Raw genomic sequence first — 27801 nt, 5'->3', positions numbered from 1 at the left:
TGATGAGTTTGTAGCCACGGTTCTCTGCTCTTAGATGACAGGAGGAGCGACACCTGAGTGTGGCATTCTGCCGCTTTCAGGCTCAGTGTGCTCATACGGGTCATTCTGCATACAATGTGTGTAGCATGCGGTTCAGTGAGTTAACAAGGTCTTTTTGTTTCCATATCTGCCTCACATTGGATATTTTCTCCCTTTTGAAATATTTCATGAGATGGTTGGGTGTAATCAATCAATCAATCAATCAATCAAATTTTATTTGTATAGCACATTTCAGCAGCAAGGCATTTCAAAGTGCTTTACATCCTAACAAACACAAAACACAAAGTTATGCAACATGGACTCAACAATCAAAACATCACATTTAGTCAAATGCCATAATGAAATTCGTAATTGATTACGTTTCAAATACGACTCTAAACAAGTGGGTTTTTAGTCGAGATTTTTAAGAAAGTTAGTGTTTCAGCTGTTTCACAGATTTCTGGAAGTTTGTTCCAGATTTGTGGTGCATAGAGGCTGAATGCTTCTTCTCCTTGCTTGGTTCTGGTTCTGGGGATGCAGAGCAGAACCAGAAGACCTGAGGGGTCTGGAAGGCTGATACAATAACAGATCTTGAATGTATTGTGGTGCTGAGCTGTTCAGTGATTTATAAACTAACAGTATTTTAAAGTCTATTCTTTGAGCTACCGGGAGCCATAACTGGTGTTATGTGCTCCATCTTCCTGGTTTTAGTGAGAACGTGAGCAGCAGCATTCTGGATCAGCTGCAGCTGTTTGATTGATTTGTTGGACAGACCTGTGACGTTGTCACAGTAAACAATGCGATTAAAGATAAACGCATGGATGACTTTCTCTAGATCTTGTTGACATATAAGTCCTCTAATCCTGGAGATGTGCATCCCAGAAGATCTTCAGTTTCTGAAACAGTCAAAACAGCCAGTCTGGCAGCAAGAACCGCATTACATTCAAAGTCTATTAAATCCCCTCTGATAGCATTGACTTACTGCCATGTAATGTGGTATTTACTACGCGTACCTCATAAAGGGGCTAGTATTGGTGAGCATATGTGCCCATAAATACAAATTCTGAATATACCGGATCTGCTGCAGAGATCTGTGGGCAAGAACCAAGCCACACTGCCTTTCATGGAGGCTTGGTATGCTGCAAGCTATCCACTCCGACATATCCCTGGATAAATATGGAGTCCTGTGACTTCCAGCATGTAGACTAGTATTTGGAAAACATTCTGTGTATAATTTTTCCTTTGCCCTCTGTTCCATGGAGAAATTTCTTTCCCTTTACATCGCAGCTCGTGGGACAGACTCTAAAATAAACAGTTAAACTTTGCATAAACATGCTTTTTTTGTGGTATTTTCACAGACTGTCTTTCTTTTCATTTCGATGCTGTTTGTGTTATTCTTATTTTAAAGTGATGACCTTTGGTGTTTCCAATTAAGCTCTTCAAAATTGGTAGGGAAAGAAAGAGGAAAGAGACAGGTCAGCTGTGTGTGTGTGCGTGTGCGTGAGAACGTGTGTTGTCACGATTGCTTGAAGAGCAAAAGTTCTCTTGGGTATTCCATGTTTTATCAGCTGGCTTATCTAAAGGTCAGAGGTCAGCTCTTATGTTCCAGGTGAGGCTAAGGTTTTCAGCTTCTGATAAAGCCGGATGAAAACGTCATGTTCTCCCACTGGTACTCAACAGGTTGCCAGGTTTTGTTGATGATGCCTGGATAGAAAGGATTTATTGATCGTAGATCAAGTAAAAGCTTCATAGAGAAAAAGGTCTCTGGGTTTACACTTTAGCTTTGCAATATTTAACTCTTGAGTATTTGTCTATTCTACATGAAGTTCATTTTAGTTGTCTGTAAAAAGGCAACAAACTCACATTTTAGCCGTTTTTTTATTTTTTTATTTTATTGGCTTTTTCTGCTTCATTTCATCTTCCTTTCTTTATTTGTTCGTTACCCCAAAAGTCATTTTAAGTTATTAAGCAATAACTTAATCTGTTTTGATTTAATTTAGGGTAGGGTGACCAGATTTGGGTTTCTGAAAAGGAGGACACTTTTTTTTTTTTTTTTTGTGTCCTCCCAAAAAAAAAAAAGAAAAAAAAGTGTCTTGTTACTGACCTTATACTGCTTAACAGTATGGAAAGCAAAGCTTTACTTTTCCCACACACACTCGCACAGATAATGCAACGTGATTGGATTTGGGGAGAAGGGCGTGACTAATTTGCCATACAAAGAAACCTGGAATGGAGTAGTGGAACGGAGTGGCAATGTCATCACAATGCACTGTAAGCTCTGTAATGTGTTTTGAGGCAGTTGACCAAAATCCCGGACGATTTTTAAATTCCCCCCGGACATTTTTTTAGGTCTGAAAAGTAGGACATGTCTGGGAAAAAGAGGACGTCTGGTCACCCTAATTTAGGGATGCACCGATATGAAAATGTGAGCAGATATACATATTGCCGATAACCTATATTTACCAATATTGTATATGTTACATATATTTCACTACCCTTTCGACACAATGAAAGACATGACCACACAGTCAACTTCACTGTTACTTTTCCGGATCAGTGAAACTTCCCACAATCCTGTGCTTCATCACTATCACTGGCACATAACCAAATACAGAGTAACCAGTCTCCTCCCGTATCCCTCCAGAAACAAATATCAACAAGATGGAAGTAAATATTAGTTATATTGGAAGTAAAAACTGGGCTGATGCTAACATGAGCCCAGTTTTATTTATTGGAGGTTGAAAGAAGACTAATATCGGCCGATGCTGATATTAGTGCCGATAACATTTTTAATAATGGATACTTAACTTGTTATGGAGAGTTGGTGTAAGCTTTATGTCAGTAAGTTCGCTATACTTATCAACTTTTCCAAATCCTCTAGGGACTTTTCAGAAAGGGTCAAATCTAATGTGCTCACAACTTAAAGTGTATGCAAATAAACCACATCAACTGTCACAGTTGCGATTACTCCATTCGCTGGGATATGAAACAACCAGTGAATCAAAATGCTCCACCAAGCAGCAAAAATTACTCAATAAGCTGGTAGGGTTTTAAGAGAAAAATACAAGAGAACATAATAAAACAAAAATATTTCCCAACAGATGAATTCTTGTCTCTTGCAGGAGCAGAAAAAGCGTAGCAGACCTCTTTCAACTAGCTGGCCAGCAGTGTGCAGCAGCAGGTGGGGAAGGGGTATTTTGTCTCAATTTTATTTATTAGTATATACGACTTCTGTCCCCCGTTGAATACTGTGCAGAATTTAAAATGCAGACACAAAACACCGCCGGAGTGCCAGACTTAAAATTGTGCCAATTAACTGATTTAAAAAACGTCTTAAAATTTCTGTTGTTGCAAACTCAGCAGAAAAGACGCAAAGTCACTTCCAAAAAATTATGTATTAAGCGCATATTACCAATTTTACTGTTTACAAAAAAATCACTTTGCTCACAGATACATTTATGTCTTCAATGTTTTCAATTTAATTTATTCTCACAAATCTTTTTACATTTTTATATTTGTATTTTTTCTGCTTTTATTTTTAATTATGTCAGTGTTGGTCTTCTACATCAAGCATGTTTACCGTAATATAAAAATATGACATAACATTCTTATCTTAAAAGTCATTAAGCAAAAAATAATCACATTTAACAGAAAAAAAAAAGCTTTGAAAGCCTCAGCGTGTGTAATTAATCTACATAATATGTTTTACTTGGTGAATTGAGCTACTGGAATAAAATAACTTTTTAATGCTATTCTAATTTACTGAATATGACTCTGATGGGACCAGAGTCCACAATTACTGGAAGGTCTTTTCTTTTTTAGTGCTAAGAATAAAGCCAAAACTTGCATGTGAATGCTAGACAAATCTTATTCAATTAATTTGGACATATCTCCTGATCAGGCTAGTTAGATTAATAGAACCTTTAGAGAATAACCTTTTAGCAGCTATTAAACATACTACGAAACATAAATATGTTAAAACATCTAATTAATCTAATTAAGCTATATAGTGTTTTTCACTTGGAAATGGAATTACAAACAAAGGAACTTGTCAGTCATATTCTAATTTATGGGATGAGTCTGTACTTGCTGAGTATATTTGCTTCAACATAGCAACTATTAAAGACGCAAAAACCTGTTTTGGGTCTGGTTGGGGCAGCTGGTGAGTTGAGTGACCATCGATATTACAGGTTTCTATAAAATGTGATTTAAAGCTGAGATGCTGATGATTGGATATGTGAAAATATATATATTCTCTGCATATAAATCTATAAATAGTTTGGTTTCTGTCAGTTCTGTAAAGATACAAGAGAGAACAAAGCGAATTTCTCGTTTATATCGACCAATAATTTAATGTCACTTAATTGTCGCTGTAGGAGCCATGCTTTAAAATTGAACAAACTTTGGCTCTTTATGCTTTATGAAATATTTCATCCTATTTTATGACTGCTCTGAATATCGCCACTGTTAAACAGACCTTCTCTCCTCTGGTCTGTTATTATTGTCAGCAGCAGAAACAGCAACTTCATACCTGTTGGGGAAAATATAGATTATATTTGCTTTGCATTTCCCCGGATGATGGCAATGATATAGTAGCCAACCTTACCAAGCTCCGCCCATAACCGACCCACGTGACCGCAAGACTCACAAACAAAGCCTTGCGGCGCGTTGTTTCGATGTAAACATAATTCCATTACTGCATCATTTCTACCGGATTTTCACATTATATCAGCTACTAGAATGGACAGAGGAACTAACAAGTTCATGTCATCAACTGGGAGGAGGTTACTGGTTTCTCAGTAACAAGCTGGTTGCAAACCTGAGGCCAGCAGGTGTCAGTCAGTTATGGTGGATCTGAAATTTGGTTTGATGACCTCAATATGAGAAGCTACAGAATGATAGGAGGAACCAAAGAGCTCCGTAAAGGTAAAGGCAAATCTTCTGAAGACGGGATATAATAAATTTAATTTGAAATAAATATCGAGGTGGAAGCCATTTGTTTGTTAAAATATATTTGCGCTCTCTCTCTCTCTCTCTCTCTCTGTCTAGTTTAACCACACTTGTTACCGTGGCAACCGCCTGCGCCCCGCAAGACGAGCAAAAATTGGTTAAAAACATAACATTCAGTCCGTTACGATATCAAGGTTCCAGGCTTGATATTTATTCCTCGATTATTAATCAGGGCTTCCCTGAACACAGCGATGGTTGATTGACCAGCTGTACTTGGTGCTAGAATGGCTAACACGAGTAACAGTTTAGTCCAAAGCCTTTTCTGCTAAAATAAAATCTTCAGTGTATGTCAGATACAGTACACATTGCATATTGATCTGTTTAGCTAACATAAGACTGTGTAGCAGACAAGCTTCAAGGTGTAGAAGTTGTATCAGTACTGCCATTATGCTGTACTTAGCTAACGGGAAGCTCGTGTTTGTGATACGACCACGCACGCGACCACGTAGAATGTGCATCAGCCAATGAAAAGCGGCCCCTGTGGTAAGGTCAGCCTGTGGGGTTTTCCCTGACAGGGAGCGAGAACGCAGCCTGTTGAATGTGACAGGTAGCCAATCAGAAAGCGTGGTGATGTAAGAACAGTTGACATCGGAGGTTATATGTGGAAATATTTTATTACTACAAGTAAAGGTCATTTTTATATGCTTATTATATGTGGTTATGTTTATTCAGTTAAAAATGTGGGCGCACAAGATGTAAGCGAGAGAATCCGGTTAAAGGATTTTCAAAATAAAAGATCCTCCTGACTCAAATAATACATTAAACGGAAATATTTAATTATTTCTTGCATGGTCCGGTACTAATTGGTCCGCAGCCCTGTGTTTGGGGACCACCGCCCTAGCTCAATGAGCGGACTTTACGTTTTACAAAGGAATTTTAAAAATCATCAACTAACTGTTAATGCTTTGAATACAGCGTGCAGTGGCTGCCGAGTTCCTGTCCGCACATGGATGCAGGCACATGAAGAAAAAGAAAGGAGCAGGAAATATTGGTGGGGACTGTCCCTGTCAGGCCAAACTTGGTGGGGACATGTCCACACCAGTCCTTCAGGAAGTTACGCCTATGCTTCAACCCATAAAGCTCTACGTGTGTTTTTCACGGACGAGCTCACCACTCTTAACCAAGACGATTTATAAGGAGGCTGTGCTTCCTCTCTTTGTAGTTACATTAATTAATTAATGTCTTCAGGAATCAGTCTGAAAATATGTCTTTCATCTATTTATCACTTCCAGCATCCTCCCAGTCAGGCCCGATGGGCTCCACTGGGACGCCTCGCAGTCGTGTTGTGGGGAAGCGGAGGGCCGCAGTGCTATAAAACTCTCTCAGTAATCAGCATTAGGGTCTCCCTATCCTGCACCACAGCAGTTGGAGCGCCGGCCAGCTGTAGCAGCATCGACGTAGCTGTATTTCTCTACGCAGGCGTCCATCTTTTGTTGCACAACCAGGTGCATGTGAACCAGCCGTTCCTTGACAGTCTGCTCACACAGAGAATCCCCCCTACCCACACACACACGCCACCACTCCCTCACCCGGTCTGTTCCTGGAGCTCAGTGAGAATATCACCGGGGTGGAATGGAAACTTCATTTTGCGGGGGCTAATATTAGCCCGGGTCTCTGGAAAATTCCTTTTAAATGATCGCAAGCTGAGAAAAAGCAAAGAATTTGTTTAGTGTTTTGCCTGACAGTTATTCTCTGCGTTCGCTGCAGTTTGTGTTTCAGATGGTAGCGGAGCGCGGGAGGGTCCTGGGAACACAGATGTGATATGATGAGATGTCGGATCTGTCTCTTTCTTTGCCTGAAGTTTTTATATTTATATATGCTTTACATTTTTGATACCAAAAAGAACTGGCCATGCAACTTGATTGTCATGAGATTGTTTTTATTTGGTAATAAAAACCCATAGGTTATTCTTCGAGAGAAGTGGTTTGTGTCAACCAGTTTTGTATCCCAGTAACCTGATGCTTGAACTACATTTGCTTTGTTTTATTACTATGTAACCCTAACTTTACAACCTGTGTGTGTATATTTTGCTAGGAACATCCCACCTGGCCATAGTTCAGAGGGTGAACAATGAAGGCGAGGGAGACCCCTTCTATGAGGTTCTGGGAATTGTCACCTTGGAGGACGTTATTGAAGAAATAATCAAGTCAGAGATCCTGGATGAGACTGACTTATACAGTAGGTCTCTCTCTCTAAGCTCATAAATAGTTCAGTGTTTGAATGTAGAGATGTGTCAAATGAGATGGTGTCGTTTTACCAAAAGGTTTTTCACCTTTCGTCACGTTTCAACCAGTATTTTATTCATATACCAACACAGACTACCACAAAATTATAAACTGTTTTAAAAATTAATAGTAAAGATTCATAGTAAGGCCTTCTGCAATGAGCAATAAACTAATCAATCACACGATGAATTAAAACAAGGTCAATAATTTCCATTTCCGTTTTTTCTGTCTTTCTATTAAAAACCGGATGACAGAAGTCTTCAGTCTGGTGCTTTGGGCTCAACTTGCCCTTTATTTTGAAGGACAGTTTTGTTTAAAGAGACTTCATGATTCAACTTATTTGTTGTCTCTGTTGTTTTGTTCATTTATTGTGGAGGTTTAAAAATGTCTTACAGTTCCAGAGTTAAATGTTCATTAGAGTTTAAAATGTATTGATCTTTCAGAATGTGTATCGCGTTATTATGCCATTACCATTGTATCAATTGAAAATGGTCTCAAAACAGCAACATTGTCGTTTATCGCAATAACTCCAGGGACAATTTATTATCCATCAAAAATTGATGTGGTGACAGGCCGATTGAGAGTGTTCAAATGTAGTTTTTGATCCTCTTTACTCTGATAAGGCTCAATAAAATTCAGTGCAACCATCACCATTGAAAAGTCACCGAGTTAAAAAGTAGAGTCCAGCTGTGTGTGATGTAATCTCAGCGTAAATCCAGCTGTTTTGGGAAGGACACAGAGGGTTTTGGTAATGAACCAACAGCATCATGACGACCGAGGAACACAGCAGACAGGCCAGGGGGAAGCTTAAAGCAGAGTGAGGTTAAAAATCAAGATCCCAGAGATCCAGTTACCCTCTCCTACCTTCATGTGCCATACTCTTCAGGTGAAGAGTATGGCACAGCTGATAACCTGCCAAGACATGGTGACTCTGGAGGAGCTGCAGAGGTCCAAACCTCAGAGGGGAGAATCTGGTAACAAGATTACGGTTTGATGTTTATGGAAAAACAGAGAGAAGGAAACTGTTGTTGAAATAAAACCATGAGAAGTCCAATTTGCTGGAGGGGGCACACGTGAAAGAAAGAGAGCTTTAACTTTTGCATGGGCCTGCATGAAAAACATTACGACTGGGCTGAAGATTCATTTTCAGGACAAAAATCTCTAAAAGTGCAGCCAGAGCTACAGTTGGATGGATTGGATACTTATGTGTTAGAATGATCTAGTCTGAGTCCAGACCTAAACTCAATGAAGATTTTGGGTCAAGGCTTACAACTGATGTCTAGAAATGAACTCGCAACTGAACCTTTGCTAGGTTCCACAGAAAAATGAGCCGAAAGTTTAACCTCCTGTGTGAAAAGCTGAGAAAGACTCGCTTCTAATTGAATTCTAATTGAATTCAATTAGAAGGTGTGTCCAAACTTTTGGTGTGTACTGTATATATGTGTAACATTAACAGGTATGTCATACACTGTCTGGTTAAAAGAGCACCAGAAATCCATCCTAATAATGAAAATATTTATTATTCATTAAAATAATTTTCTTACCAAAAGAAATCAACATACAAACATATAAAATGGTTTGCTTACAGGAACAAAACAGACATAAATTAGGACAAAAAGAGCATCTTGTAGGGGTGGGAATTTACCAGTGCTCACAAAATGAGACGTACAAATAATTAGATTTCCATGTGGGTTCTTAACTTAAAACAGCTCTCTGTTGCATTTGATATTGATGCACATTTAAGTCACAATTTTGGTGGTAAAAAGCCATTTTATCATCATACTCAACTACTTACTTATGTGAAATTGTGTGTTATAATTTTTGGATATACTTTCACTCCAAAGCGTTTGCCGAGGAAATCGCCACCAGAGGGGTTTTGGGTTGAGGTCTTTCATGGAACATATTTACTTTCAATGTTTCTCTGAAAATAATCTTACCGTAGTCCGTTGATTTAAAACAGAAAACAAACCCCAAAAAAACTATTACTGCTGAAATATCAACCCTTTTCTAATGCGTCACACCGAATCCTAAAACATATGGCTTTCTGTAACGTCAGGAATGTGGTAAGAATGTTGTAAAAATGTCGCCCGCTAAAGGTCTCCTTTTCTGAGAAAGTGGCCACGGCTGCTGTTCCAGAAAAGCCAAAGAGCTTTGGGTAACTCCAGTTTAGGCACCCCGTGACCTGGGACAACCAGCTCGCTGTCCGTGCCTCAAAGTGATGTTTTCTTTGATGGAGGAACGGCTTCAGGTTGTGTTTTCATCTTTTCTCCTCAGCCGACAACAAGACGAAGAAGAAAATCACCCATCGGGACAGGAAGCAGGACTTCTCGGCCTTCAAGCCCACCGACAATGAAATGAAGGTTAAAATATCACCTCAGCTTCTGCTGGCTGCCCTGCGTTTCCTAGCTACAGGCAAGTAGGGCTGCGTTGCTGCTTGACTTCCCCCAGTGTGCCCTCAGCTCCTAAATGTGGGGAAGGTTTTTGTGTGTGTGTGTGTGTGTGTGTGTGCGTGTGTGTGTGTGTGTGCGGGCTTTGAGTTTTGGCTGTAAGGGAAGGAGGAGTGCGTATGTGTGTAGAATGAGTATCTGGGTGTACATGAGCGTGTGTGAGGGAATGAGTTGTGTAAAGACTCACAACAAGCGTGTTGGTATGCATGTGTGTGTGAAGAGGTGGTAGGCTCCTTGAGCGTGCTGCACGGGATGTCCACAGGCTGTGTGGAGAGATCCCGGAAAAAAAACCGCCGGCGTTTATTTGCTTGCATGTCATGCACCGAAGGTTCCACGTTGCAATCTTCGCTCACAGCTCGCAGCCACCCTGTTTGCTTACACTTCCTCCTCAATGACATCACGTCCAGCGTTTTTTGGCCTATGATCGCGGTTCTCACGCAAGTCGACTTACTTGGGTGCTTGCTGGTGTAAAACGTGAGGCATTTCAGCAGCTTTTTCCCTGGGGAAGCGGAGCAGGTGGCTGAAGGACGGTGGAGTTGTAGTACGACGGCAGCGGCTGACGGTGCCTCGTTGCATTCAGATTTGCTTTCGAACTTTGACCTCGCGGCTAAGCGTTGATTACGTTTCTCTAAAGGCTATTAGGGAGTTTAGTTCCTCTCAGCGGAGCCCGCAGCCAGCTGACACACATCACCGCCGCTGAGTTGAAGGAGCTGATTGGCCCAACAAGTGGCTGAGGCTGACCAGTTGCTGTTGGGATACACACTTCCTCATTTCTGGTCCAGTTTGTCCCCAAAATGCAGGGTGTGTGTGTAGTTTTATGAAGTGGTGGCGATCAGTATTTCTTTAGGCTTCTGAACACATTGGCTTTGTTTTCCCTCATTTTTCTGTTCATTTACAATCGCTTGGTCAGAACATTTATGGATAACATTCTGAAACTTAGACTGGGCCACAGAGGTTGAGAGAAAACCCGACACGGAACATACATAAAGTAAAAAAATTATCTTATTTTGGAAAAAAAAAAAGACAACATTTACCTAGAAGGCGCCCACTGGAGTGTGGATGGCAACTTATCTGATGCTAAACAGAGTTAGCACCAGTGGACATGCATAACGGATGGATGGAGTGTAATGTCTGTTTGTTGTTGTTTCTAGCGATAAAATTCTATATGGACTTATGGAATTATATGGACTTTTATCACAATATTTTTTTGGTACTATTGTCATAATGATACATATTAGGAATAAAAAATACCAATTTATTATTTTTTTAGGTAACTGTAGCCACGTGGCACAGCATTCTTAGCACCACAAACACAAATATTGTTCTTGGAAAGCATATCCGTTTGAAATACGCTTCTCCAGGATGCCACTGACTTACATAAATACGTGTTTGTCACTAAGCTGCACACAGTAACTGTATTCAATCATATTTTTGAATGTACTCATATTTATTGATATTTTCGTTCAATATGTGGAGGAAAAAGCAAAAGTAACATTTGCAATCATAACGCGAATTTTGTTTTTTTCTACATGACTGAAATTCATCATGACAATAATAAGTCAAAGCTCTTGCCACAATAAGATTTTTTCATGATAACTGTTTCTAGTATTCATATGTAGGTGTGTTGGATGCCAGTAAGATGTTGAATTACAGTACTTAAAATAAGCTCATTGAAACGTATGTTAAATATCTGCTTAAAGGTTGTTATTTTCAAAACTAGCTCTTTATCTGACAAATGAGCCTCATCATGCCTCATTTTAATTTGTTGAGTTTGACTGTATAGTGTTTAAGGTCAGGCCATGGCACCTCAATTAGATTTAACATCAGACTTTGACTAGGCCGATGCCTTTCTTGCATGTTTAGAGCTATTCAGAGGTTGTCTTGATGCTGTGATTTGGATCACTGTCCTGCTGAACAAGCCAGGTGTGCTTAAGCTTCAGGTTATAAATTGATGGATGGGAATTCTTCAGGATTTTCTGGTATTTTGCACAATTCATTGTTCACCTCACACACACTGTAGAGCGTTCAACACAAACTACCACTTTTATGCGTGTCTCTTGGCACAACATTTATATTCTGTAATGTATAAGTTTTACTTTTTGAGCTCTATTTGTCAATTTGATGTTGCCAGAAGGGATGACTTGATTCTGAAGGTCTGATATTAGTCAGATCTAAAATACTCTCTACCTACATAAAGGTAAATTGGAATCAGGGTCAGACTTTCACACTAAACAGAGGTAAAATTAAATAAATAACACAACTCAATAGTAGTTATTTCTGTGAAGTGAACAGCATTCTACTGTTTCAGAACACAGGAAGATGCACTTGAAGTGACGTCACTGTCTTGTTTGTTGTGTCTCCATAGCTAATGATGGCCGACCATCTGGGGATTAAAGTTTAAGGCTTTTTACGCAGTTCATCAGTGCCTCCAGGTGGTCAAATGATTATTAGCTGAATTAACTAGAAAGTGGGGGGAGTCTGTCTCTGCCCATCGCAGGACAACAGAAAGACACACAGGACAAAAAACCTGACACACACTCAGCCCAGGACGATTTACAGAAACCAATTAACCTAACAGTCATGTGTTTGGACTGTGGGAGGAAGCTGGAGTACCCAGAGAGAACCCACACATGCACAGGGAGAACATTCAGAAAGATCCCAGGCTGGGATTTGAACCCAGGACCTGTTCCACTGTGCAGCCATGCCTCTTATGCTTTCAGAGGCCTGTGTTATTTAGCTGTGCTTTTTTCAAGGAGGCACTTGCTTTGTTGCTATGGAGCTTCAAACGTCTTGCGTTTCCTCTAGACAGATGCTCAGGACCCGGCATAAGGGTGTCTGGTCATGAGATTCAGAAAATGTAGAAAATATCCACTCGTTGTTTTCCAGTTTTGAATGAATATCGGCATATGCTCGTTTGTTTCTCAGTTATGTTTTGAATAAAAATCTTGTCCTATTTAACCCATAAAGTGTGAGGTCATTTCAAAAGTCGCTTCACAGTCACCTGATGGTCTCTTTTTGTCCAAAACTTGGTTTTTCAGAGCTGGAGCCGTTCTTTCCGGCGCAGATGTCAGAAAAGATCCTGCTGCGATTACTGAAACTCCCCAACGTCATCCAGGAGCTGAAATATGACGCGAATAACAAGCGGGCAGCAGAGCACTACCTCTACCACAGGAACAAGCCTGTGGATTATTTCATCCTGATCCTGCAGGTGCGCATGCAATTGGGCACAATGGAGGGGGGAAAAAAACATGATTTTAGTTAAAAATATTTTAATCCAGCATGTTTACCATTACCAGAAATAACCATAAATACTATTTACATTTAAAAGAGTGAATGTCAGCGCTTCAGCTCTTTAAAATCAGACAATAAACGTGGAGAAGATGTATCTTCTCCCAAGCTTTTCACATTACATTGATGAATTTTCTTTTTTCTTTTTTCGACAATAGCTGCACAAGCAGCACTACAGTGGAAAATCACATAAAATACATTGCTGTCAGTTCAATAAACTATTGTTTATTGAACAGCCGTAATGTTTTTCCACTGTACAGACTGCAGGGGTTCATTCCCACAGAAGCCTTGCATCCTTAAATGATATGCACGCTATATGGTTTTAATGCAGGACGGCTTAGATTACAACAGCAGCAATGGCAAAGATAAACAACTCATGAGTAGTTAAAGATGTTTGACCTCATCATTTTTCACATACCAGCCTGTTTACAGCCTTAAAATGTACAGTCCTTCTATTAGGATTGAAACGATTAATTAGATTAGTCGTGCTTAGTTGATTATTGAAATAAATCTGTGTCAATGTTTTATTTAGCTTCAGATCCATTGCTGCAAATCAAGCTTCCACTAAAGGAATGCTATGTTGTTACATTTTAGGCAGTACTATTTTTATTTTCTTGTTTAAAAAGGGGATTCAATGATTTATTTGCAACTTTTAATGTATTTTTAATATTTTGTAAAAATGGTGCTTGCGGTTAAACAAAACAATCTGCAGCACAAGGCAATTTTTAAAATCTGATTAATTGGCAGAATAATTGATAAAATAATCAATTGCTAAAATAAACGTTATTCAAAAGCCCTACTTTCTGTTTGTTTAAAACGAGCTGTAAATGGAAAAGATAACACACACAATAACTTTGTGGACGCTCAGTTACAGCATCCACACCAAAGAGTGTTGCTGTCACTGATAGGCTTCTGATTGACCGAGGTCAATTCAAATGAAAATCTGAGGATTCCATTCATCTGCATGTCTGTCCAAAACATATGATCATAACATGTTCACCAAACATCATATCAACTTTCTTTTGTGGCCACTGCAGTCCCCACACCGAAACCCAAGAGAAACTCTGGATGATCTAGCTGGACTGTGCAGCTAGGATTTGGTTAAAGATCCTTGTTTGTACGCTCCGGGATTATGAAAAGTTAAAAGTCAAGACTAATCCTGTCTGCAAATTTAGTTGTACAAACTACTAATAGCAGGGCTGTAAACAGGTATTATTGTTGTTCTTTTTTTTACTTTTCAATCTTACATCGCTCAATACTTTCAGTTTTGTTATGACTGACTCACTCCTTCTCCATGTAAAGAAAATCTGGGTTGCAGATTTCTAGCGGGACGTTTTGTCTTTCTGAGGATTCAGTTGTGGCTCTTTGCTGGAGGCGTAGCAATGTCTTGCCACTGTTTAAAATAGCTCACTCATAAAACACATATTAGTCCAAGTCTTTTTTTTTTCCTACACTCATCTCTCACACCTCAAGATGATGAAGATGGCATCGGCTGTCCAGGTCCAGATCAAGCAAGCTGGTTCACCTCTTGGCCCAATTAATTTACTGTGAAGGCGCTTTTCCTTCCTGAAAGTTGTTTCAAGATGTTGAGGCAGAGTTGGTGCAAATGTACACATTCATTTACACCATCCTGTCGTTTCCAAACCACGTTTTTCTGCACAGTTCGTGATCCAATTGTACATTTACCCGCTTCACAGATCTCTTCGTTTCCTGCTTTTTATTATCAGATAAAGTAAATAAAAATGTAGATTTCAAATTATGATTTTGTTTACTGCTATCAAACCTATCAAAATCAACCTGGCCCCGTGTGAAAAAGTAGTTGCCCCTTTATCCTTGTACCTAGTGCTAGTATCCTAGCACTGCTGGGACCAGCATCTGCCATTGAGGTCATTGTGATAATTGATCTTTTCTAATACTGTAGAGGAAAGTTGGCCTACTCTTCTTTGTAGAACTGATTTAATTCAGCCATACAAGAGGCACTGTTAGTAGAAGTTAGATCAAGAATTGGACTAGGCCACTCTAAAACCTTTATTTTATTTGCTCAGAGCTGAAAAATCTTTTGGATCCCATAACCTAGATAAATTAGTTTAAGGTCCTTAATGTGGTGGTCAGACATTAAGGTTTTCAAGTACAGAGCAGAATGTTGTGATTCCTTCAATTGAAGCAACTCATGCGGAACATTAAAGCAGCAATGCAGCCCCAGACCATCACACTACCACCACCTTGTTTTGTACTGGGACGCATGCCATCAACCAGGTTCTAATTTTGCCTCATCGGTAAACTGAATATTTCCCAGAACGAGATTTGTTTTGACAGATTTGAGATGGGCTTTTGTGGGTTTTTTGAACGCTCCCCTGGATGGCCTTTTCAACCAGTTTTGATCACGAATGACTTTAATTGATGCGAGAGGCCAACCACCACTCCTTCGAGAGTCCTTGACTTTGTCACCCTGCCTGACTGATTAGTGGCTTTGCTCCTCATCTATTTTTGAAATTTTTTAGATCAGGAGATTATGTGTTGCCTTCTCACATCTTTTAGGCTAGGTGGCCAGTGAAATTAAATTCAACTTCCCAAATAAATGGGGATAAGTCGAGTTAATACATGGTTTAGCAAGCGAGATCATTACTTTTGGGTGTCTTTCTGTCCTAAAAAAAAAAATGAAGTCGTCATTTGAAAAGTGCTCTAACTAAATAACCTTTGTTTTCTATGGCTATAGGGGAAAGTGGAAGTGGAGGCAGGAAAAGAGGAGATGAAGTTTGAAGCAGGACCATTCTCCTTCTACGGGATGATGGCTCTGACAGCGCCACCTGGTAAGAGCGCTAGGTCTTTGTCGTCAGGGTGAGGGACCACATGGGGGAACACTATAAAAATCAGCCATCACTTTCTCCATAATGGATGATTTTTGATGGTCATTAACATTAATTAATTGTAAATCATCCATAGATTCTAATATATAATTTACGTTTAACCTCAAATTCGAGATTATACTTTCCAAATATCTTTTGTAGCCCTTTTCTGTTCATGTTTTGTATTCTGGGGACCTAAAAAGCTTCTTGTTCCTAAGCAAAGACCCAGTGATTGAGCTGAAAGTGGCTGTTTTAAAGAGGCAGCATGACGTCATGGACAAACGTCACCAGGGAACATCAGCTGGTGATTGAATCAGTCCTCCCTGTTCATTCATAAACTTCACAGACAGCCATGTTCGGATTCTCTCTGTGGTTGGATTTAGGGAGACACCTAGTGGTGAAATGGTGGAACATACATCCCATCTAGTTCTAAGTGAAATCAAAGTTGATGTTTCAGACCTCCTTATCTGAAAACTAATTGCTTCTGATTGAAACTCCTCTCACAGATTGAATAATTTTTAAAGCTATTGATTATTTCTACTTTACTGACATTCTTTTTTTTCTTCTTCCTTTCTTCCACTCTTTTCTCCTCGCAATGTCCTTTCCCTATTCTTCCCAAGTGCCGCTGTCTCTGTCTCGTACATTCACCGTCAGTAGGGCAGAATCATTAGCGGAATCTCCAGGTATGGTGACTTTTTCTGTCCTTTTTAATGCCCATTTTACTAATTATACCTCCAGCTGGGAACTAACAAGGTTCCCACACAATCTGGAAAAATCTGATATTGATTTCATTGATTTACGGATTTGGAAAAGTTTGGAAAAAGAAAGTACGATTTCAGAAAAATATTTGTATTTCCGGATTAGGTCCTGTATTTAAAAAATCTTAATATGCCCTTCCTTCATTTCTTCCCTACTTTAATACTTACCTACCTAATGTCTTTACTTCTTTCAATCCTTCTTCTCTTTCCAGTCTGTCTTTGTCTTCCTTCCTTCTTTCCTCTTTTATTCCTTCCATTCTTGTTCTGTTTCCTTCTGTCCTTCCATTCTTCTGTTTGTCCTTCGTTCCTTCCTCTCTTTTCTTTCTCTGTTACTAAATGTTACCTATGATACGACATTCCTTGTTTTGCCTTCGTATCTTCACTGATTCCTATGTTCCTCTCTTCCTCCCTTCCTTGAATTCTACCTCATTTCCTTACTCCTAGAGTCTTGTTTTCACAGGTTTCATCTTTACTGTCTGAATCTCTCCTAAATTGATGGAGAACATCAGTATTTTACACCAAGAACTCTGTAATCTTATACGTCTGAAAGGGTGTTTTCGCTGATCCTTGTTGTGGTGTTTGTTGCTCACTATGAAACCTGCTGTTCAAGCCTGTTTGTGCTGAAAAAGAACGCAGCACCGACTCAAGGGCCTCGTCCCCTGAGCCATTAGTCAAGTGTCTGAATGGTGTCTTGAGTCCGGAGGCCCCAGAGTGGAACCAGGCTCCGCCCCCACTCGCCCCTGACCTTTAACCCTCCCACTGTATAAACCAGACCTGCAGCTACAGCCCCCTGCTGGACAGCGCACATAGATCCACATACGTATGTCCACATGTGCAGACCCCATGTCCACACGTACTCACTTAAACACACCCTCGTGTTTCTGCCTGAATGAAAACAGCCACATTGAGCCTCTTCGCATCTTTTTCCACCTGTTACGACACGGCGATTGGCTCAGCGACAAACGTACACCGCCTCTTTGTGTGTTGACCCGGTACCTAGAAAGTGGAGTACTAATCCACTAGAGTTCACATGCCAGGTCTTTGGCCCACACACGCACACACACACACCAACACACACATCCTGACGTGGGATTACATACATTCCAGTCCATGTAGCAGCATTAGAGCTGGCCAAGCCGTTTTCACTTTGTTGTGTGTGATTTCCACGTCTTTAAGGAGTGGAAAACATAATCTGGCTTTAATTAAAAATTAAGAGGGAAGAAAACAATAACAGAGCAAATCTTCTGGCCGGTGGCACGTGAAAAGTCAGCAGCAGCATCCCCAGACACGCGGGGTTTACCGACAAATGAGATTTCCATACAACACAGCAAACCGCTGTGCTAATATGTAACAGCTATAAAAACTTCAGTTCTTCTGTAGCTTTTGATTTGTGTTTGAACTAGAGTCTCTCTCCATCCTCAGCTTTCTTGCTGAAACCTGAACGTTTTGGATCATAACGGATATCTAGAACTATGAATAATATAAACCATCTTGAAACACCCCCCAAAACACTTGTTCTATCTGAGCAACAGCAGGATCCAGTCACCACCATGCTTTACTGTGAGTGTACTGGATACATATTTTACATTTAAGGTGCCTTTCATTCTAAGAGAAGTGTGAACAGTTTTGATATCCACACTGTGTGTAGGATGTAAAAGAGACACAGTTTCCCTCTATCCACATGTCGAAAACATTCCAGCTAGCCTTGTTCAGTCACTTTGTAATAAAACTGATCTTCTGTGAGTGAAATAAGTGTCTAATTAGTCCACTGATAGAAACTAGTAAAATAATTACAACAATCATTCGTGTTCTTGGACTGTGTTTAATGCCTGACATTAATTTCGGGGCTTCTCTTTTACCTTTGAGAAGCAGCGCTCTCTGATGCCCGGTTGGCCTTTGCTCAGTCAGATCTGTGTTTTTTGACCTTCTCGTCCTCTTATGTCCTCAGAGAACAAGTCTCCTCCGCGCTCATTTGGCCTGAACCACTCAGACTCTCTGAACAGGAGTGATCGCATTGAGGCCATCACACCGACGCTGGGCAACAGCAACAACCAGCTCAACTCCTTGCTTCATATGTACGTCCCCGATTATTCTGTCAGAGCGAGGTCGGACCTGCGGTACATCAAGGTGAGAATAGCTGCAAGGATCCGGCCAGAGAACACGGAGGCTCAAAAGCCTGAGAGCTCGTGTAGTTTATATTAATGCACTGTAAAACATTTCAGCTGCATTTAGTTGTGTCTGCTAACCTTTGCTCCTTACGTCAATGAAATTTTGCGAGTTTTAGGGTGCATTCACACCAGCCCTGTTTAATCGAACTCCAGTCCATTTGATAGAAAGTCTGGATCGTTTTGGGAGGTGTGAACGGGTAATCAAACTCTGATGCAGACCAAAAAGTGAACTCTGGTCCGCCTATATCTAGGCCTCGATTCGATTAAAGTGACGTCTGGCACTTTTTGAATGCCAAACGGACTAGACACAGCTCCAGGAAGTAGACTATAGTGCAGGGCATTCTGGGTAAATACAAATGATAGAGGGGGAAATGTTTCATAGTCTTTTACCAAAGATAAATGAGAAATCCTAAAACTTCTATCAATATTCTAAATATTTTTGATCAATACCCAATGTAAGAATTATTTAATGACAGTATTAAGATATAACAACTCACAATTGAAGAGTAACATCAAAAGTAAAAAAAACTGAGTTAAAACCTAAACAAGTTTCTTGTTGACCTTACTGGTACTTGCATTTTCAAGGCAACAGATAAACCTCCATTTCTGAACAAGCTAATCCTGTTTCCAGTGTTTCACAATGTGGCATAAATTTGTATGTTAATAAAAAAGTTATTTTCTTGTGTTGTATTATGTTGCATTTATACACTGTTCCGCAGATGGTGTTTACCATTAATGCTTTATGAACATGTCCGGTATCTGTGGCGAGAAGTGACCCCAGCAGCGACTCCTCTGTTGTCCAGGTAACGCGCCAGCAGTACCACAATGCCGTGATGGCGTCACGGATGGACAAGACCCCCCAGTCCACAGACAGTGAGCTCACCAAGATCGAGCTCACGCTGACGGAGTTCCACGACGGCGTGGAGATCCCGGCCATCGTCACCACCACGGCCAGCACCACGAGCACCTCCCCCGCTGTGGCCGTCGCCACGGCCAATGAGACGTCCCACCTGCTGAACCAGCAGCAGAACTGTGTGGGCCTGAGCCGGAGCAACCACAGCGCCCACAACGAGGGACGCATGTAGCCCTCAACCTCCCGCTCCGGCCGGTGGAGGCCCTCCACCTTGTCCCCTGGACACGCCTGGAGCAGTGGCGTTAGCTGAAGAGGGAAGGTGGGCGGAGTCAGGGTTCTGCTCCAACCTGAAGCCCCAGTTCAGTCAGTGAGACCTTTCCACTGTAGGGGTCGAAGGCAGCAGCGGGGGACGATGGGTCGCCAGAAACCCCCCCCGCTGCACTGACAGGACCAGTGAAACCAGTTTTTCAACGGAGGACGACGGAGTGCAGGTCCGCTGGCAACATAATGCAAAGCTCGCTGGACTTTCTCCTCAGGCCAAAGACTTTGGTCCCGCCCCCATCCCGCCATCCTCCTCCGTCTCGTCCCACTGAAACAAACCCTCCGCTCTGGTGCTTCCTGCAGGGAGGCTCAGGCGACTGCTGGTCCAATCAGACTCACACACAGAGCGACGGTTCGTCACAGACTGCACCAAAATAAACCGCTAAACCGAGAACCAAGAATGTTTTTTTTTCTTGTATTTATTTATTTTATAATATTGTTTGTATATATATGTACACGTGGAGAAGTGAAAAATAAACTAAGAGCATGCATCCCCAGAACATGCTACATATATGAACACCCACTCATGTACATGAGGAGGTGAGAGTCTTTTACAGAAACACTATTAGATCTTATTATTTTTACTATTATCCTAAATCAGGCTTACAGTATCTTTTTCACCTTTTGAAAGGAAAAAAAAATAATCACACTATTGCCTTGGAGAGAAATTCTATAATTAGTTACTTTAACAAAGTGCAATGAACAATGATTTATTTAAGATATGATTATAAAAGAATATAATTCAGTGTATTCTAAGTTGGCAGATGTATTTGTATGTTTGTGCTGTGTGTATATTTTTGTTTTTGAGACGTGCTCGCCTGCGTCTCTTCCTCTTTGTCTCCGTCGCATTTTTGACCTCAAGTGAGGCCTTCACCAGTTACTGCAGCGTAGTTTGGGTGGGGAGGGAGTGAAAGTGCCAACCAACAAAGGTATCTATGCATGTGAGGTTGAAGTGTTTTTATGCCTTTAGTTCAATCAAATGAGAACTGCACAATATTAATGACCTCGTCCTAACACGTCAGAAAGAGCAACCTCGACTTTAAATGATGCACAGCTAATGCTTCTCCACTGTTTTGCTTATAAATGTGTCTGTTTTTTTGTTTTTTTGGGGGGGTTTTTTGTTAGTTGATTTGGACACCAGGCTGTCTCATTGTTTTGGCTTCCCTTGCAGATTGTAGTTAATAACCCAAGCTTAATAGTTATTGAGTCGATCCGATTTTAAGATGTTCTTCAACAATGCTGGCTGCTATTAAAGAGACATATTTATACATCGTTCTGATTTTTACTGATTGTGTTTAACTTGCATGATTGAAACCTATTTTAAAGGATATTCCAGGGATGGGCAATTTGATTAGAGGATTATTTTGTAAGTATTGGCTCCCAACCTCTTGTAATAACTTAGGTAAATAATAACACAAGTCGAAAAGTGTCGGCACAACAACAAACCCGTTCCTGAAGATGTCTAAAATAATTCAGATTATTTAGATTTTCTTAGAAAATTTAAGAGATTTTTTAGTTAAGGGTGAAGATGTGCTATAATCAACAATTCTGCATGTTTGAGCCTTTTAACATTGACTGGTGTGAACATGGGAAGTGACAGAAAAGCAACAAAATAACTAAAACTGAATCTCCTCTTGTTCCTGTCTAGCATTAAGCACAACTATTAGTGATCATGTTGCTTTAATTCTTATCGATAACACTCATGATGAAAACTTTTTCAGCCAAGAATTAGCTTGTTGAAAGCTAATGAATTCCTAATAGCTATCTTTAGCTAGCTGTGCTAAGGTCCCTTTCTTCCAGAGTCTGTGAACTGTCCATTTTTATTTATTAAGTAACTGTAACTGTTGCAAACTTCATCTTTAAAGTCATCCTAAAGCAGCTTCACGGTGTAAATGCTAGCTTTCTGGCTACAACACCAGATTTTAATACCTGCAGCAAACATCTTCAAATCCCGTATGAAAAGTCTGTCAAGCATTTGGTAGAATTACATCTTTCTGTATGGCTTGTAGAGACTTTATATGAGCATCAAAACGTAGATGCTATAAATGCATCAGTCAGAGTTTTATTGATGAAAATCTTTTAAGCTTTTAATTCTCTACATCAGTCGACATGAGAGACATCAGCATCTGCTAACATAGTGGAAACAAACACACACACAAGGTAGATAAAAACTAGAATAAAAGCAACATTTCGGGTTTAATATGTTTGGAATCCACCTTTGGACAGATATTAAGTCTTTGCCTATCCCTGGGATGTTCAGAGAATTTGTTTTATTGGAAAATATTTACTGGGTTACTTGTTGACAGCTGCTTTAGACAGAACAGTAGTTCCTCTTGGAGGAGAGGCAGGACGAGAATGAACCAAGATTAAATATTTATATTGTACAAAAAGTTGCATTGTTTATTTGTTTCAGACAAAAAAACAAAACAAAAACATCTTCCCATCTAGCTTAACAAGCAGTTCTGTTCATGTTTCCCAACATCTTCTTTAAGAGTATATTTGTTTTTGTAGTCTCTTGCCATGTTTTTTTTTTTTTTTTTGTACTTTACCTCACAGGAAAGAGTTTTAATGCACTGTGTGCTGGGAAGTAAAATAACTCTGTGCAGATATTAATGAAAATAGGAGTTTCCACGCCTGTCCATTCACATGTTTTTTGTGTGTGTTTTTCTTATTTTATGGCAACATGAAAATGTCTCTGACGGCTGAATTAGTCTCTTTAAAATGTAATTCCCGATAGTAACCACTTGTTGTCGCTGTTTCTCCGTGTTTTTATATGAGTGCTTGATTTGAGTGTGTGAGAAATCCTGGGAAATGAGACAAAATAGTCCACCCATCGGTTCCGCCACGAAAGGGCGTCCCCTCCAGTTTCGTAACCACACACGGATCGCGTCTGCTAAGTTTGCAGCTGTGCTCGCTGTTTTTTTTGTGTTTTTTTTTTTGTTGTTTGTTTGTTTTTTACTATTATTATTGCTGTTTACATGAAAGTGCTCTTACGCAGCAATCCCACCCTGCTCTGCCGGAACAGTCGCTCCCCTGAGATAAAACAATGTTTGACTGCAACATTTAAACAAGGCTGTGGGTGCCAGTGTCTAACAAAAGAAGCAGCGCAGCAGTTCAAAAAGACAAATATATTATTTTTATTTTTTTTTATGAACGTACAACAGAAAACAGTGTTGGGGCGTCAGCTGTGACGGGGTTTATATTAATACTCCGTAAAGTAGAAAACATGCATTCTCCTTTGTTTTAAGCTAACAACTCCATCCTTTGTGTGAATGCTGTGAAGGTGTGTTTTTACCTGCTCTGATTCTTCTACCTGAACACAACATTCCTGTTGCCTCTTTCAGCTGGTGGTTTAATAAAAAAGTGAATGATTAACAGATAAAAACAGGAGTTGTCTTTTGTAGTTTGGGTTGTGAATTCACACAAATCCGGCGTCTTGGGAGACCAGAAACAAGGATTCTTAAAAATTCAAGTCACTGTGGTCCATATATATATATATTTTGAAACAACAATTTTAAAGCTTCATCTGACTTTATCCTGCATATCACTCTCAAAAATAACAAACATGACGCTGTTGGGTGTTTTTGTTTGTTTGTTTGTTTGTTTGTGTCGTTTTCTAGCAGTGTTACAGCGCCACCGACTGGCTCGGCATAGCTACTACATCATTTTCTGTATCCTGTCGTGTGGGCGCCATTTTTTCTTATCCGTTATCTAAAATATACTCATCTGTCTCCGTGTGTGCAAGGCCTGAAGGGATTGTTTTTCTTTTCTTTTTTTGTCGTAAATGTATTTGTATAAGATTAGAATGTACCAGCACGTTGATTTTAGTGCTCTAAAATAGTGTGACTATTTGTTTGTCAATCTCATTTGGTTGTCTTAGGGACTTCAGGTCCTGCTGACTCAGCAGAAATTAAATGCCGAGTCAGTGGATGCTGGTGCACTGCACAAAAGACTGAACAGAACAGCCGACACTTCAGCAGTCTAAATGTAAAGCCGGGGGTTGGAGGGTGTCACGTAATTACCTTTACATTATGAAGAAGCTACCACTGTTGTTCAGTCAGCATCCTTACATCCTTTGAGCACGAAGAGCAATATTTCATCATTTTCCCCTCAATATCCAACAAAACCAGAACCACAAATTATGAAAAACTATCTTTATTCTAGATTTTCATGTAATGATTTCAATATACAATCTGAAGGAACATTTCAGGAAGCAAACACTGTTCAGAGGAACATAATCTGATATGCATAAAAACAAAAGGACAGTTTAGAAAATGTGAGGAGGCTGTAAATGTTTCTAAGCAACACAAGGATGGAAAAAAAATTAACCTCCTATAGCCTAATGCTCTTCACAAGGCTTTATTATTAAGGTCTGAATGTTACACTTATGTGGGAGGGTTAAAAAGAGAAAATGAAATATTTTGAATAAAATAAAAAAGGTCTATTTACAGTTCTGTAAACCAAGACCATTTAAAAATACTTATTTAGAAAAATAAAAACCTCAGCTAATATAGTAATTGTACTTTTCATGCTAACCCCACTTCCTTAAGATTTTCTGTACAGGTTTGCTGAGTTTTATGAGTGTAAACTACGCTGACACACTGGGAAATCCTTCGATGTTTCCTTTTTAGAGAGGAAATAACCATCGAGTCAGAATGGATACCAACTGCATGGTTATGAATGTAGTTTATGCAACTTTCATCATTGGCTTTACAGCTGCCTTCTGCAACATGCCCACTTCTGCAAAGATGAAAACATGAGAATATAAAAGATTTCTTTGAAGGAAAAACAAAGAAGACAAACAGCTGTGATCTTTCCTATCAACATGAACTAACAAAGTGACACTTTAAGCTAAACCCCCCCCCAAAAAAAAACATTCACAACATCCCTCCAACCCACAACAAACCAAACAGGATATATGAAAAAAAAAAAAATAAAAATAATAATAATAGATGGCATGTACCTTTCCTTTCTAGCCCAAACTGATCAGGGCCGCACAATGTCAATAAAACTGGAAAATGTAGCATATTTAGAAAGGAAAAATGAAGTCCAGGCAGTCCGTTTCAACACACTCATGAACACTAAAACCATTTTAAACCCAGTTAAACCTAGGTTTAAAACCCTGAAAACTTATTTTTCCCAGCAACACATTCCCTCTGCGTGCAAAATGTGATCACCGCTGAAGATTTTTTATTTATTTATTTTTTTGTCTGTCTGTGGAGTAAAAATAAGCAAAATCCCTGGAGAAAAATGTCAGTGGAGATTTAGCATCTAGTAAGCAATGTCTTAAAATAAAAAACAAATCTCCAGAAGCTGCGATACGGTTACCCACCGTCTCACAAAAAAACTCATCTATGCTTGTTTAGTCATAGTTTCAATTCAGCTCAGTTGATCACAGGTGTTTTGAAACTTCGATCAAAATACCAAAGCTTCATATTATCATCACACTTAAACGGGATCTTATTGCTTAAATCAACACATTTTCCCACTGAAGCTAAAATAATTTAATACTGTTAAAATAACAAAAAATCTGGTATATTCCACTAAGTAGTGACTCCTCTGCTCTCCTCCAGGTAAAATGGTAGCATTGTGTTGTTTCAAGATGAGCCCGCTTAATCGGAAGAATTAAAGGTCCAAATCAATCTTATCTATCTCATTTTCCGCAAGCAAATGTTGGAAATGACCATTTTTCTTCATTTGCAGTTTGGGAGAAACTTCTCCACCTTATTCTGGTGACGGCGGAAGGAGTTCGCCCTGCGATTTTCCTGCGCATTCCCTGTTAGCTTGTCTCGTAGTTAGAGGTATAGTATAACAACCGTATTTGCAGGATTACAGCGTAAACATTAGTTATAAAAATACGTTAAAAAACAGCGTTTCATGGGATGAAACTCAGGAGGATGCTCAGTGTGGCTTTTTTTTTTTTTTTTTTTTTTGTCGTTTCGAGAGTCGAAACTACGGCTATTTTTCTGACAGACGTGTGTGATCTCTTTGTCCTAATGGTTCTTTGAATTATTATGTAGCTTCAAGCTGCTGACGCTGCAGAGTCACACAGCCAAGTATGTAGTTTTTAAGGGAACAAAACCATAAAGCTTTGCGTAAAACTGCATTTGAATCATAACTGAAACCTAGTTTTTGTTTTTTTTCCCCAACCAAAGATTACGCACATTAAAACAGCAATGCTAGAATGGGATAATAATTTTTAAAAGTCTGGTCTCTCTTTTTTTATTTTTTTATTATTAAAATCAAGTACCACAGCTTTAACTATAATGACCAATGTTGCTAGGCAGACAGAGGAATACTGTACACACACACACCGCCTGCATGTTTTCTCCGATAACTGATGCTGAGGACTCTGCATACGCGACAATAAAAACATCCTAAAAACACCTTCATACACTGAAGAACTTCACATATTGGCACCTTAAAAAAAAAAAAAAAAAAAAAAAAAAAAAAAATCCCTTCACTCCCAGCGAGTCCGTTCTACTTTTCTCATCAACATCCCCGACAGTGTAATAAAATGTTCAAACTTCATCTTCCACAAACACCAACCTAAAATGAAATGGTGTAGGTCAGCCTGCATGTTGTGACGCAGCTATAGCAAGTCGTTTGCCACGTGGCGAGTTGCACAACCACTACAGTATGTCAGGGCTCCTACAGAGACTACAGTACTATGTCCTCAACTCCCCACTGCACCCGACGCACACCGAGATCCTGAGGTTTAGGAAAACCGATCCCTACTGCCCGCGGGGAAGATACAGTTCTTCATGCATGAGTTAGAAAACGAGCTAAACGGATTAAAAAAGCTGAACGTTGTTCCCAAACAGCAGAAAGAAAATGTCCGTTTTCGACACAAGACAATTTTCCTGCGCATTCCCTGTTAGCTTGTCTCGTAGTTAGAGGTATAGTATAACAACCGTATTTGCAGGATTACAGCGTAAACATTAGTTATAAAAATACGTTAAAAAACAGCGTTTCATGGGATGAAACTCAGGAGGATGCTCAGAGTGGCTTTTTTTTTTTTGTCGTTTCGAGAGTCGAAACTACGGCTATTTTTCTGACAGACGTGTGTGATCTCTTTGTCCTAATGGTTCTTTGAATTATTATGTTTTTTTTTTTATTTTTTTTTTAGAAATCTCCCAAGTGTGTGTGTGTGTGTGAGTGTTTTTGTGTTCTTGAGCATCGATTTACATCGACAGTAAATGCAAGTGCACACAAACGCACACAGGAGGCGTTTCTCTTTCCCGTCTCGAGGTCACCATTCGACTCTACAAGGAAACGTAAGGCGACGGGGAACAGGAGCATGGCTCAACTCTGCAGGGTGTTTTATTACTCCTCCTCCTCCTCGTCGTCATCCTCATCGTGGCAGTGGGTGATCTCCTGGGGCGTCTGGGGGAACAGGTTGGGAGGCTTGATCTCGCTGAAGGAGCGGGTCAGGTGGTTGCGTTTGCACTCCAGGTCCTTGCAGTCGCTGCACTGGGTGCGGTTGCGCGTGGCCAGCGGCGACTCCATGTCGATGTCCACGTGGGCGTGCTCAACCGTGGACTCGTGAGGCATCTGACGGACATCGAGAAAACATTTAACGGGGAAACAAGCCGAGTTGCGGTTAGCAGATGTTTAGAGTCCAGCGTTCAATCGTGGTTTAAACGTAAATATTTATTTATTCACTGATTCCTAACATCCCAGTTGTTCTGTATTACTTCGAGAGCTGCTATTTTTCTTATTCTTATGATAGCTTTAAAAATACAACATTTTTTGTCTTGAAAAATGTCTCACATACACTTTATACACCTGACTGGTCTAAGGAAAAAACCCCACAAATTTAACAAAAAAGAAAAAAAAAAATCCCCCAATTTCAATTACAGATCAA

At 39.9% G+C, this 27801-nt stretch overlaps 2 protein-coding genes across 5 annotated transcripts in view; one reads left to right on the top strand and one right to left on the bottom strand.

Moving 5' to 3' along the window:
- cnnm2b (cyclin and CBS domain divalent metal cation transport mediator 2b) overlaps positions 1–23321 on the top strand; it is a 60441-nt gene extending 37120 nt beyond the window's left edge. The window contains exons 2-8 of one of the 3 annotated variants that reach the window (XM_044114189.1): positions 7063–7206; positions 9528–9665; positions 12739–12908; positions 15705–15798; positions 16455–16517; positions 18541–18719; positions 19564–23302. In XM_044114189.1, the coding sequence (XP_043970124.1) occupies positions 7063–7206; positions 9528–9665; positions 12739–12908; positions 15705–15798; positions 16455–16517; positions 18541–18719; positions 19564–19845 (1070 nt within the window). In that variant the 3' untranslated portion in view covers positions 19846–23302. Of the gene's footprint in view, positions 1–7062; positions 7207–9527; positions 9666–12738; positions 12909–15704; positions 15799–16454; positions 16518–18540; positions 18720–19563 lie in introns of those variants that run through there. The other 2 variants (XM_044114190.1, XM_044114192.1) reach the window with 2 other exon arrangements.
- Positions 23322–24073: 752 nt separating this feature from the next.
- The window catches only part of nt5c2b (5'-nucleotidase, cytosolic IIb), a 30132-nt gene continuing 26404 nt past the window's right edge, over positions 24074–27801 (bottom strand). For both annotated transcript variants that reach the window (XM_044114204.1, XM_044114205.1), the window contains one exon: positions 24074–27488. In XM_044114204.1, coding sequence (XP_043970139.1) covers positions 27261–27488 — 228 coding nt within the window. In that variant the 3' untranslated portion in view covers positions 24074–27260. The remainder of the gene's footprint in view (positions 27489–27801) is intronic.

The sequence above is a fragment of the Gambusia affinis genome, linkage group LG04 (genome assembly GCF_019740435.1).
Source record: "Gambusia affinis linkage group LG04, SWU_Gaff_1.0, whole genome shotgun sequence".
NCBI lineage: Eukaryota > Metazoa > Chordata > Actinopteri > Cyprinodontiformes > Poeciliidae > Gambusia > Gambusia affinis.
Note: the sequence above shows the minus strand (reverse complement) of the source record. Positions and strands in the feature narration are given on the sequence as shown.